At 35.1% G+C, this 11,379-nt stretch overlaps 1 protein-coding gene across 1 annotated transcript; it reads left to right on the top strand.

Moving 5' to 3' along the window:
* Positions 1–381: 381 nt before the first annotated feature.
* LOC111405370 (proline-, glutamic acid- and leucine-rich protein 1) lies at positions 382–9,567 on the top strand. Its single transcript, XM_023034201.1, has 13 exons — positions 382–669; positions 1,305–1,421; positions 1,780–1,844; positions 2,737–2,842; positions 3,440–3,511; positions 3,629–3,688; positions 3,784–3,913; positions 3,991–4,184; positions 4,283–4,467; positions 5,875–6,002; positions 6,820–7,100; positions 8,018–8,261; positions 8,567–9,567. The coding sequence occupies exons 1-13, from the start codon at positions 403–405 to the stop codon at positions 9,358–9,360; spliced, it is 2,643 nt and encodes an 880-aa protein (XP_022889969.1). The 5' UTR covers positions 382–402; the 3' UTR covers positions 9,361–9,567.
* Positions 9,568–11,379: the final 1,812 nt, after the last annotated feature.

Consider the following 11,379-nt stretch of genomic DNA (forward strand, 5'->3'; position numbering starts at 1 on the left):
CAAATTGTATAGATTTTTGACCTTAATATATTTAATTAATAAAATAATTAATTAATTAACTAAATCATAAATAAATTTTAATAAATTTTTGATTTTTGAAATTTTAAACCTTTCCTCTTAGTTTTGAAATTGATTGTACTTAACTTTTTAATTATGATTTTTTTCCATAGTTTTATGTGTAAACTTTCCACTTGATACCAGTTTGGTCCAATCCAGCTGCGGAATTCACATGGATACTAAAATTGAATAAATCAAGCAATAAATAATGTTGAATGGGAGATGATTAACTTATGATTAAAGAACTTATTAAAAAGGAAGTAGTATAAAATAGTTCAAAATTACCTATTGATAAAGATATTTTCATTTTTATTTCAAAATATTACATTTTGCCCTTGCTATTTAATGAGCGAAACTAGGTTTGGCATAAACAAGATGGACGACATCTTGAAGCCCAAATTGCTGCGGTTGCTGCTGAGGGAGTATGTACCAGATGAAAGGCACCAATTTCGTAACTCTTTGGAGCTCTTGTTTGTTGTTTCTTCAATCAAAACTCATAAATTACTCTCAGAATGGACCCCAAAATCCACCAACAAAAATTTGATTGATGAATGGAAATCTGCCGTGGATTCATGGGTCAACCGCGTGTTCACTATTGCCTCTAGTAACATGGTAAACCATCTTCAGAACTGCATTTTTACAGAACATAATCCAAATTTGTACAAGAAATTCGTTTGTATGTATTTACGTAAGATAGGTTTTAAATTGATGGGAATGACTTTGATTTTTCTTTTGGTTAAGTATGTTGTGAATTTTTGGTAATCTGTATACATGATTACACACACAGAGAATGAGAATTAGATATTTCCGTACACGAGTTATGAATACATGATTACACACACAGAGAATGAGAAAAAACTTTTTGGCTTTGATAAGAACTACAACTGCTGTTAAATACATGGAATTGCATCTGTTTTCAGAGAGAATTGAACTTGCTTTTTTTTTTCTTTGAGTGGGAACGGACGGGAGAGTGGTACCAATCCTCGAACTGGCTTTATAGATTCTACTACATGCTGGATTTTAATCTACATGCATACTTGCGCCCCTAAGATTTTGAATAAGTAAGACTTGTGGTTATCTCTTTAACTACATCCCTTGTGTGCGTGAATGCTAAGGTTCATGCACTGTGCATGGATGCACAAACTGTAATTGGGAATGAAAATTTATTGCAGCAGGCATATTTAATTACTCTTAGAGAAAAATGGAACGTACACTAATGTGTTTAATTATTTACAAATGTGTTTTAGCCAGGTAAGTGTTGGGCTGGAATATGTTTACTTGGGCTGACGTGTCAGGAATGCAGTCCAGAGCGCTTCTTAGCTTCATACTCTGATTGGTTTAGTAAGCTACTTTCACTCATTCAGGTACTCCGAACATCTTTGTTGTATCTACATATAGTTTTTGAAACTCAGGGAGATGTATTAATGTCCCATAATTTGTTTTATCCCTTGAGTATGTTGTAATTTTGCCTAGTGATCCTCTTCTGATAGTTTATGGATTATATATTTGGTGCCTTGCTTCACTAAATTCTATGCAATTGTATGAAGTGCATATTCTTTATGACATCGATGTCTCTTGGTACTAAGACTCTGGTTGGAGGATGTCTAAGTGATATATTATGTTTAGGAATTGTAAGATTACTGTGTCAATCATGAAATTGAACTGATTTTGTTGCCGGTTTGAAATTCTTATGCTGTTTCTGCTCTCTTTGCTTCTTCATAGACTCCAGCTGATTCTCATTTTGTGAAGGCGGCTTCCTGTGCCTCCATATCAGATCTTCTCATAAGGTTTGTGTATTTGGTTCCAACAGAAAATATACAGTTGAGTTATCATGTTATCTTTTAATTATTTGGTAGTAGCAATGAAAATATGGACCTATGAGCCACTGCTCTGTGAAATGCGTCAAATGCATTGTTGTGTAGATAAGTGAACAACAATGTTATTGGAACCGTGTCTGACTATGATTCCTTCTGCTGCTGGCAAATACTTGAAATTTCACATTCATGAACATAGAGCTGGAAAAACTGCTGTCTATGTAATGTCACCTGGTATATATTCTGTTTCAGCTTTCAGAAAGTGTAGAATAACACTGTCTGTTAGGTACTGCAAAAATGTGGTACTCAAAAGTAATCTTCTTTAAATTGCTATTTCGATGTATTGCATGGAAGTTTATGCAACTGATTTTTCTGAGTATTGAAGAATTATTGGAAATCAAATAATTGAGGAAGCTAAATAGTTAGAAACATTAGGTAGAGTATGCTAAAATACTTGAGTTTTCAGAAAGACAAATTTCCCTTGGTGCGAATAGAAAGCAACAGAACCCTGAAAGACTCCTAGTCTTGTAGCTTGATAACTTTTATCCAGCCTTTGGTCTAATAACTGTCACCCTGCTATGTTCTATACTATTTCAGGAAGCAATGAAGGTTAAATGGGTACATAATCAATTTCTTCAATCTTTCGATTAAGTAGCTCGACATTTATTTTTAGGCATAGCAGTTTAGCCTGGATTCAACTTGGTATTTGATAGGACTGGCTTATTTTCAACCCTCTACACATTTCTTCATAATATTACTTTTCCATATTGTACCAAGAGATTAGCACTCTGCTAGCCGTTAAATGCATCCTCATTTCGTGTTTTCAAACCTCTAAAGAGTTTTGGTCTTCTTCAATCTGAACTAGGCTGAGTGGCTTTCCAAATACAAAAAAGGATGGAACTTCACAGGCTACGAAACTTATTCAGCCAGTTTTGAAGCTGTTGGATGAGGATAGCTCTGATGGTTTTTCGGTTGGTACAATAAATTAATTTGTTTGGCATGTTGATTAGTCGTTTTAGTTGCTTTCTACATCTATCTCCCTATCTACCTAAATATAAAGATTCAACTGTACAAAAAGTTGTAGTGTCAATAGACTATTTTAAATGTTTATTTTATAAATGTTGGTGTACGATAACTGTGCTTGCATATGGAAAAGAAATATCCAAAATATGTTGTCAGCCTGTTGGTGATCAATGTAATCTGAGTAACAAATCAACATTGTAGAGGTCAATCTCAAGAAGATCTGGGCACATTATGCAAAGGCTTTATTTGGTTACCCCCATCCCATGCACCTCCACTGTAACACTGACAAATTGAAAGAAATGATAGAGAAATAGTAAAATCAGCTTATGACATAAAACTGGGAGGCTAGATTATAACTATTCTGTGGTTGTCTTCTACAACCCTTTGATTTCTGGGTTATATATGTACCATACTTTTCTATGAATTGTTTGTGCCAGTGTTAGATTCCATTAGCATCCATCTATAATGAGAAGATTAATGATCACTTTCAGTTAAATTTCTGGTCCCCAAATTTTTACTTGTTTACTTGCTGATTAAATGCACAGCAAGAAGCTCTTTGTCTATTATGCACCATCATGAATTGCTTTCCGCATTCTGTTCATCGGAATCATGGCAACGTAAGTTCTCCCTTCTGAGCTTTGTGAAATGTTCAATTTTAAAAACCACAAAATGCCTCCGAGATAAAATTGAACTATTTTTAGAGATTAAAATCAGAATGTATTAACTATTGGCAGATTGAAGCTGCTATTCTTTTAAAGATCATGTCAGGAAAATGCAGTGCTAGTGTTCTAAAGGTAAGAGTATTTTCATATGTGTTGACTTGGTAATATGTTGGCATTTAGTAGCCAAACCAGATGACAAGGGAGATTAATTTGATTTAAATTTTCAGAAGCTTGGTAATGCCTTGTGTTTGCTTCCAAAATCAAAGGGAGATGAGGATAGCTGGTCTTCGCTGATGCAGAAGATTTTGCTATCAATAAACAATCAGTTGAATGATGCTTTCCAAGGTCTAGAAGAAGGTGATAGCTGGATATTTTGCAACTTCATTGCTGATTTGCTGGGAACTATAAGTTACCTGTTGTGTTGCACTTTGCAGAGGCTAGAAGTAATGAGACAATGAGAATATTGCTTCCCCCAGGGAAAGAAGCCCCTCAGCCCCTTGGTGGCCAAGAACTATCGCAAGAAACCTCAGATTTTGCTATGAGGAGGGCTGAGCTGCTGTTGGTATCCAGAATCTCTACTCTTATGTACTGTTGTTGCACAATGCTAACTGATTCTTACCCAGTTCAGGTAATGTCTCATGTCTGTATTTATTATCACCTTATATGGGTGACATATATACAGAGCCACTTTACTGTTGATAGGAACTAAATATAGTTCATGTATAGGTTCCTGTGCCTGTTCGTGCATTAGTGTCCCTTGTTGGGAGGGTGCTGATGGTTGATGGCTCCTTGTCGCAAGCCTCGTATCCTTCCATGACCGCCATGAAACAAGAATTAATTTGCTCAGAACTTCCAATTCTGCAATTACATAGTTTGGAAATGCTCTCTGCAATTATTAAGGGGTTGCGCAGGTGAATAATTTTTTTGCTTTCATGTTCTCTTATTGTTGTCGAATCAGGATTCTAATTGAGAATCAATATATTACTCTGGCAAATAATGAATTTGGAATAAATTGTAAGTATAGATTTCAATCAAACATAGCCCTTGTTTGAGCCCCATTTTGAAGGGAAAAATGAATTTTTCAATAATGTATTGATGGAAAATGTGTGGTTAAAAAATAAGGAAAAATTTTGGATTTGCGTGTAATATTATTTTATTGCATGTGCGGTTGAAATGATGTCAAAATGCTGTAGAAAAATTCATTTTTTCCAAAGAATGGGGCTCAAACAAGGCTATAATAAATGATATTTTTCTGTGTAAAAGAACAAGTATGGAAGAATCATTCATATAGCCCCTGTTTGTTTCCCATTTTATCACCATTAAAATAAAAAATATGATCGTTATCCATCACATCAATCCATCAAATTTGAATTTCTATCTTTTGTGTGGGACCCATAACGACTATATTTTTCATTCTCATTTTTACAAAAATGGGAAACAAACGCTCCCATAATAAAACATTATATGGTTATGCAGCCAAAAAGATGAACTTTACGTTGAGAGTGTGGATCTGAATCCCATCAAACTTTGAACTAAGGGTCCAAGTCTCTTAGTGATAATAAGTTAAACATGAAAATATGTGAATACCAACGTTTCAATTACAGAAAAAATGAACGTAAGAATGGAGTCACTTAAAAGAGGAAGGAATTATTAAATACGGAATTCCTATCATATAAGCACTAGAACACTAACAAAACTGAAAAGAAAAGAAATTATGATAATGCAAGTGAGCGAAGCTATTGAATTGGAAAAATGTAAATTTTATACTTGTAGCTGTAGATAATATCTTTAATTAATAAATAACAGGCTGTTAAGCAGCGGATAGCAATATATGCTTGTTGGCAGCATCTCCTAGTTGATCCTGAGGTTTCTGAAACTCCATCCACTGGACCACCCCTATTGAGGCAGACTGAGAAAGTTGAAACCTTGGAATGACAAGGGAGTACACTGTTTCCTTTTCCTCCAGGGGTAGATCTGGCCTGCTATTCTTCTGGAACTTCTTGCCCACCTTATTTACAAGCACCAAAGAGAAGACCCTTCTTATGAGGGGGTAAAATGGACATTTTCTCAGTTAACAAGGCGTTTTTAATTATAAAAAAAAAGTGAAATAAAGACCTTTATACATTGACCATGAAAATGGCATCTGTAAAAGAAATCGCCTTGACTAAATGCCATTAGTTGCCAATTACACTAATCAACTTCCTTTTAATGTACACTTGTTTATTTTAGTTTAAATTTCCTTGCTACTTAGAATTTGATCTCCATATCTTCAAATGGAATTGTTGTTCGATTAGGTCAGTGTTTTATTTTTGTTGCAGTCAACTGTCACCGCACTGTGCTGATATCATTCAACTACTGGCTAAATATTTTGGGAGATGCAGATTACCCATGCTAAGAGAAAAAGCTTACGCCATTCTAAAAGTTCTTCTGTCGTCTATGGGCGTCGGTATGGAGCTAACCATTCCAAAAATCTTTATACGTTATTTGCTTACATTTCTCAGTTGACATTGATGTCTGCTCTCTTTGTGCATAGTCTACCCAGTCTAGTCCATATTCACGTGCCTTTTTTTTTTTTTTAAGGTTACTGAAACAATTGATATGTACTTCAAATAATGTGCATAGCGCAATACCTGTGTGTGTACACTAATGTAGATATGGGGAAAATGTGTTGGAGCCTAATTTTCACCTTTGGTTATGTTCTTTTAAACTTGATATTGTAGTGTAAAATCTCAAATATGTTCAATATTCTATCTCATATTATAGTGCACGCTATTTTTTTTTTTTTTATGTCTATTTGCATTCACAGGTATGTCCACATATATGTAGATGGTATATATAATTCTCTGTCTGTAATTAAGATGACCTTGGCTAGTTGAACTGATGTTAAATATTAACCCGTAAAATGAAAAATGAAAAGGAAGAAGTCCTCTAGATCTCCAAATTTCAACAGAGGCTGGAATAATGTGATAATTATAGGTTCAGCAGATATCTATTACCAATTAGTGCTTTGAAGGGCATATGAGCTTTATAGTGTTTCTTATAGCTTGTTTCCCTGAAGATGTTTGAAGCTGTCTTTGGTCTCTCATTATCCTTCCTTTGACAATAAAAGCTTCAAGAATGTGAGGGTTTCTGCTATGTTTCTTGCACGCTGATGGGTACCAGTTACTACGAGCTGGGATTGCTTTAATTTTTGGGGATTCTAACCGAATTTGTAAAAATATAATAAGCAGGTTCATTTTCTCACTATTGGTTTCTTTGAACAGGGGTTGCGATACATCTGAGCCAGGTTGTTGTTACCAATGCATTTATTGATTTGGAATCTTTTGGCGATGAGAGGAAAGGCACGAGTTTTGGTGCGCATGCTAATGCCTCTAGGGAGACATTGACACACTCTCGCCGGAGAAAAAGGAAGCAGGCAAGTATGACAGAATCCCTTCAGGAACAACTCGATAGAGATAATTTGGAAGTGGCCATGCCCCAAAATCCAGCCGAATTATCTGTGAAGGTGGCTGCGTTGGAGGCATTAGAAGCTCTTCTAACTGTGGTAAGTTTCCGTTGTAATATCTGTTGTAATCATCGTTGCATCTATTGGGTAGTGAGATCGGAAACATTTTTTTGATTCACATTTCCATCAACTTTTGCATAAATCGATATCATTGTTGCAATTTATTTGGAAAACTGGATAAGCTTTTAGTTGCTGTTTGAACCTTAAAGCTCCAACTTGCTCAGCTGATCCCTGTGTTCTATCAGTAGCAGGCTAAGGGTTTGTTGTTCATTCATTTTGCGTTACCGGTTATGTCTTATCTAACTAATCACCATGAATAATCTGTCCCCACCATCTTTAGGATAGGTTGGAAGCTTCTCTTGTTTTTCGTCCCAAGTTACACTCTATTTTGATAGCAAGAAATTCCATGTGCTTTTTTTATTGATTGTCACTAATTTGAGATGTCAACTTTGGAATCATTTTCTGATCGCTGTACATTATCTTTTGACTGGTGAATTACCTTTAATAACAAAATTTTGAATATCTTTCTATATATGGTTCTTGCTTTCATCTGACATCGGAGCATAGCTTCATAATTTTTTTTTTTTTTTTTTTTGAATCTTAACGATCAAACTTATGAGTCAGTCCTGGTTTCCACAATATAGTAATTGATCGTGCAAATCTTGGTAAAATAGTTTTTCTTAATCTGAAATATGTTCTGCAACTGTAATTCTTCGATCCACTATTTCCTTTTTGTCATTTATAATCTTGATTTGACTGCATTAATGTCTTTAGAGTTTAATAGCTATGCTTTTGAATCAGTTGTTCCTACAATATATTAATGATGTTGCCTATTTAGGAAATTGGTTTTTTCCTCTTAATCTAAAATATGTTTTGTAACAGTAGTTGTTTCATTTTTATTCTTTTTCTTTCTGTTTTGATCTTGATATGCACAAGAACATAACCATTATTAATAGGGTGGTTCATTGAGATCCGAGAGCTGGCGAGCAAATGTGGATCATCTTCTTATTACTGTTGCTACAAATGCCTGTAAAGGAGGATGGGCCAAGGAGGAAAGAAGTATTTTTCTTTGCGATGAACCTATTCCAATCTGGGCAGACTTTCAACTAGCTTCCTTGCGTGCACTTTTAGCCTCTCTTCTTTCACCCGGCCGTGTTTGCCCACCATATTTATCCCTTGGTCTAGAACTTTTTCGTAGAGGTAATTTTTGTTCTTTTATATACATTTTTCTTTTTAGTTCCTCGAAAAATGAAAAAAACTGCATTAGACAATTGCAGAGCTCAAATCTCTATGTAGACTCAGCGGTAATCAAAGTATTAACAAATTAAGCTTTTGGAACTTTGCTCCTGCAGAATTTGATAAAGATGTTGCAGATTATCGTGTTGCATTTGATTGAAACTCGGCTCTTTATGACTAGAAACTATCTTTGATGTCCATTAATTTATACAACCCAAAATTATTGTGAAATATTGACTATATGCTTGTTATTTCTTTTTAATTTGCAGGCATGCAAGAAACGGGATCACACCTTTCTGAATATTGTAGACATGCCCTTCTGGCCCTTGAAGTGCTCATACATCCTCGGGCCCTTTCATTGGTAGATTTCTCTACCGCCAATGACAACTATGAAGATCTGAGCCGCAAGGTTCCAGAGAATGTTACATTTCAGATCAGGACACTTGGGAAAGGTATTGCCGAGCATGAATCAGACGATGAACTATATAAAAATTGGCTTGGAAGTGATGATGAAATGGAAGAAGTTCCAGTTACTGAAAGGAACACAAATTATACCGCAGAACCCTCTGCAGCTGCAAGATCTCTTTCGCTGGTGAATCTTCCCAACAAAAGTGAACTGAGGGTGTCATCATCTGGTGCCAATGAGAGAATTGCAGTTGATAGGGACGATGTTATGGTTGAATTACAAGAAACAAATAGTACTGGTGGTGACAAATTGGGAGAACATGTGCCAAATACAGCAGCTGGAGATTATCCCGGTGGTCATACTAGTAGGGTAGTTTCCAATAGTGACGCATTAGATCCAATGGACACTAAGATGGCTCCGGTTGCTAATGATACTGCAATGATAAGTGATGCTGTAATCACTGCAGGACGTGATGAAAATGCCGAAAAGAATGTGTCGGGAACCGAAGACGGTGGATTCAATGCTATAATAGAAAAAATATCTGCTACACTAGTATCCAATTTCGAGAAAAGCGAAGGATTGACAGGTGAATCTGATAATGAATTATCATTGGATTCAATTCCTGATATCATTGATGGGGATCCAGATTCAGACTAAATGTTAGTTTCTAGCATGTAAGTGAATGTAACAGTAAATTCTTAATGCCAAATTTTGACACACCTAGTTTTTAAAGTGAATTTAATTTGCAACTTTTTTATCTACCATGATTTCCATTTAGCTGGTGCTTAGTGACACTTTATTTGGCATGTTGCATTGTAAAACAAAATATCTTTTAATTTAAAAACGATTTGATTTACTAGAATTGATTTATAGTTTACGAACAAATGATATCAGTTTGCTATTTGTCAAGGACTTATTTATCCTACTGTAGCGTATTACTGCCTCTTGGGCTCTGTTCTCTTATTGATGTAATTTGGGTCATACTGAGTTGGCATGGCCCAATTTTGAGATGACCCTTGTTGCCCAACTTATGTAAAATTCTTCGAGACTGCAAGTTCCAATTCGGTTGGCCTATGGCATGGTTCGTGCCATGCAATGTCTGAGCTAAACCTCATAAACACTACATTATATGTTACAAGAATGCAATTTTTAATCTATTTATGATGAATTTTGCACGTACTTCTCTTACCAATTTAAACAACGAGTATTGTATCGTCTTCTAAAAGTTTCTTTCACTTGCAACCAAGTACTTAGACATTGATTTCTCATTAGTGATATGGGACCTGACAGCAGGAGTAATTCAAAGTCACATTGATTACCTATGCCTATTATGATAACTGTTTTGTTGGCTACTTTAGTACCATAGTAATGGTTTCCATTTCTTCAACTAATGGTTGTCAAATGGGAATTTTTTTTTTTTTTTTTTTTTTTTTTTTTTTTTGGGGGTTTTTTTTGACTTTAAAATTATAATCAACCATGAATGGTGAGATTGCTTAGCGATTGAACTGTACAAGTACTTACAGAAAGCAAATTAGCCTCCATTTGACATTCATTAAATCTCATCAAATTAAATTAAATTTTTCACTCCTATTTTCAACTACACAATCTTCAATAAAATAATATTGCATGTAAATCGAAAAGTTTTCATTCTTTTACAACAATTTATTTTTAAAAAAAATACTATTCCTCCCATTATAATAAAAAATAATAGGGGCCAAATGGGGGCTTAATTGAGTCTTGATGGTTCATGGTTACGTATTTAAAATTAATGATATTTGCTATTACACACTAACACAAACTTCACAATTGACAAAAATACATTTTTTTTGTCAATATAATTTGGTACTGTAAACATAGAAAATGTGAGTGAAACAAAACTTACATTGGAAATTGCCGTATTATTTGACCTGATCATTTGATTTGACAGGCTGAATGGAGCTGAAATATCCTCTTGGGGTTTGGGGAAAATAGAGCACTCCCTTTTCCTCTAGTCCGAGGAAGTGCGCTACATACTTCTTTGGTGCTTAATTTTTAAATAAGCAATTTATTTCTTATCACAAAGAGTGGTGCAATTTTGACAAAACAAGCTAGAAGAAAGGTAAATAAACAAAATTAACTATCGTATTTTAATCAGTCGATCAAATTGCGGTCAACAAAGAATCAATGAAAATGAATTAGAATTCAGTCCACGAAAAGTCAACATTTAGGTGCCAAACTTCTGTAGACTTTTTTTGGACCCCACACCTTCCTAACTTTCAACTATAAACAAACTTTTTCATTCAACAATGGAGGTTCTTCTCTACGACCATTTATGAGTCTATACACACTCACGCATATTCATATATAGAAAACTGCCCCCGAGCATAGTTCAGTGGTGCAAAGGATAGGAGTGGGATTATCTCACAACTTGCTGACAACTGCAGTGTGGGGGTTCAATTTTTGAGACATGAAATTGGACTCCTTGTAGGCGCAGTGTACAGGCAACTCTTGTTCCCTATCATGATGGAGCACATCTCGCGATTTACCTCCCTCAAAAAGTTTTAGTGACGGGACGATAGGGGCCCTCAAGGTTGGGTTTCAACCTTTATATATAGAAAACGGGTAATTGACGCAAAACGTCTCTACCTTTCAAGGTTATTGTACAAAACGTCCATACCTTTCATTTTTTGGCATTTT

The sequence above is a fragment of the Olea europaea genome, chromosome 12, assembly GCF_002742605.1.
Source record: "Olea europaea var. sylvestris chromosome 12, O_europaea_v1, whole genome shotgun sequence".
NCBI classification, from domain to species: domain Eukaryota; kingdom Viridiplantae; phylum Streptophyta; class Magnoliopsida; order Lamiales; family Oleaceae; genus Olea; species Olea europaea.

What these genes read in the sequence shown, in the direction of transcription:
- LOC111405370 (XM_023034201.1), top strand. Translation starts at nt 403, where the DNA reads ATGAGCGAAACTAGGTTTGGCATAAACAAGATGGACGACATCTTGAAG. An exon ending in ATATCAGATCTTCTCATAAG is followed by an intron (nt 1,845 to 2,736) that starts GTTTGTGTATTT and finishes AATCTGAACTAG; the next exon opens with GCTGAGTGGCTTTCCAAATA. An exon ending in CTGATTCTTACCCAGTTCAG is followed by an intron (nt 4,185 to 4,282) that starts GTAATGTCTCAT and finishes GTTCATGTATAG; the next exon opens with GTTCCTGTGCCTGTTCGTGC.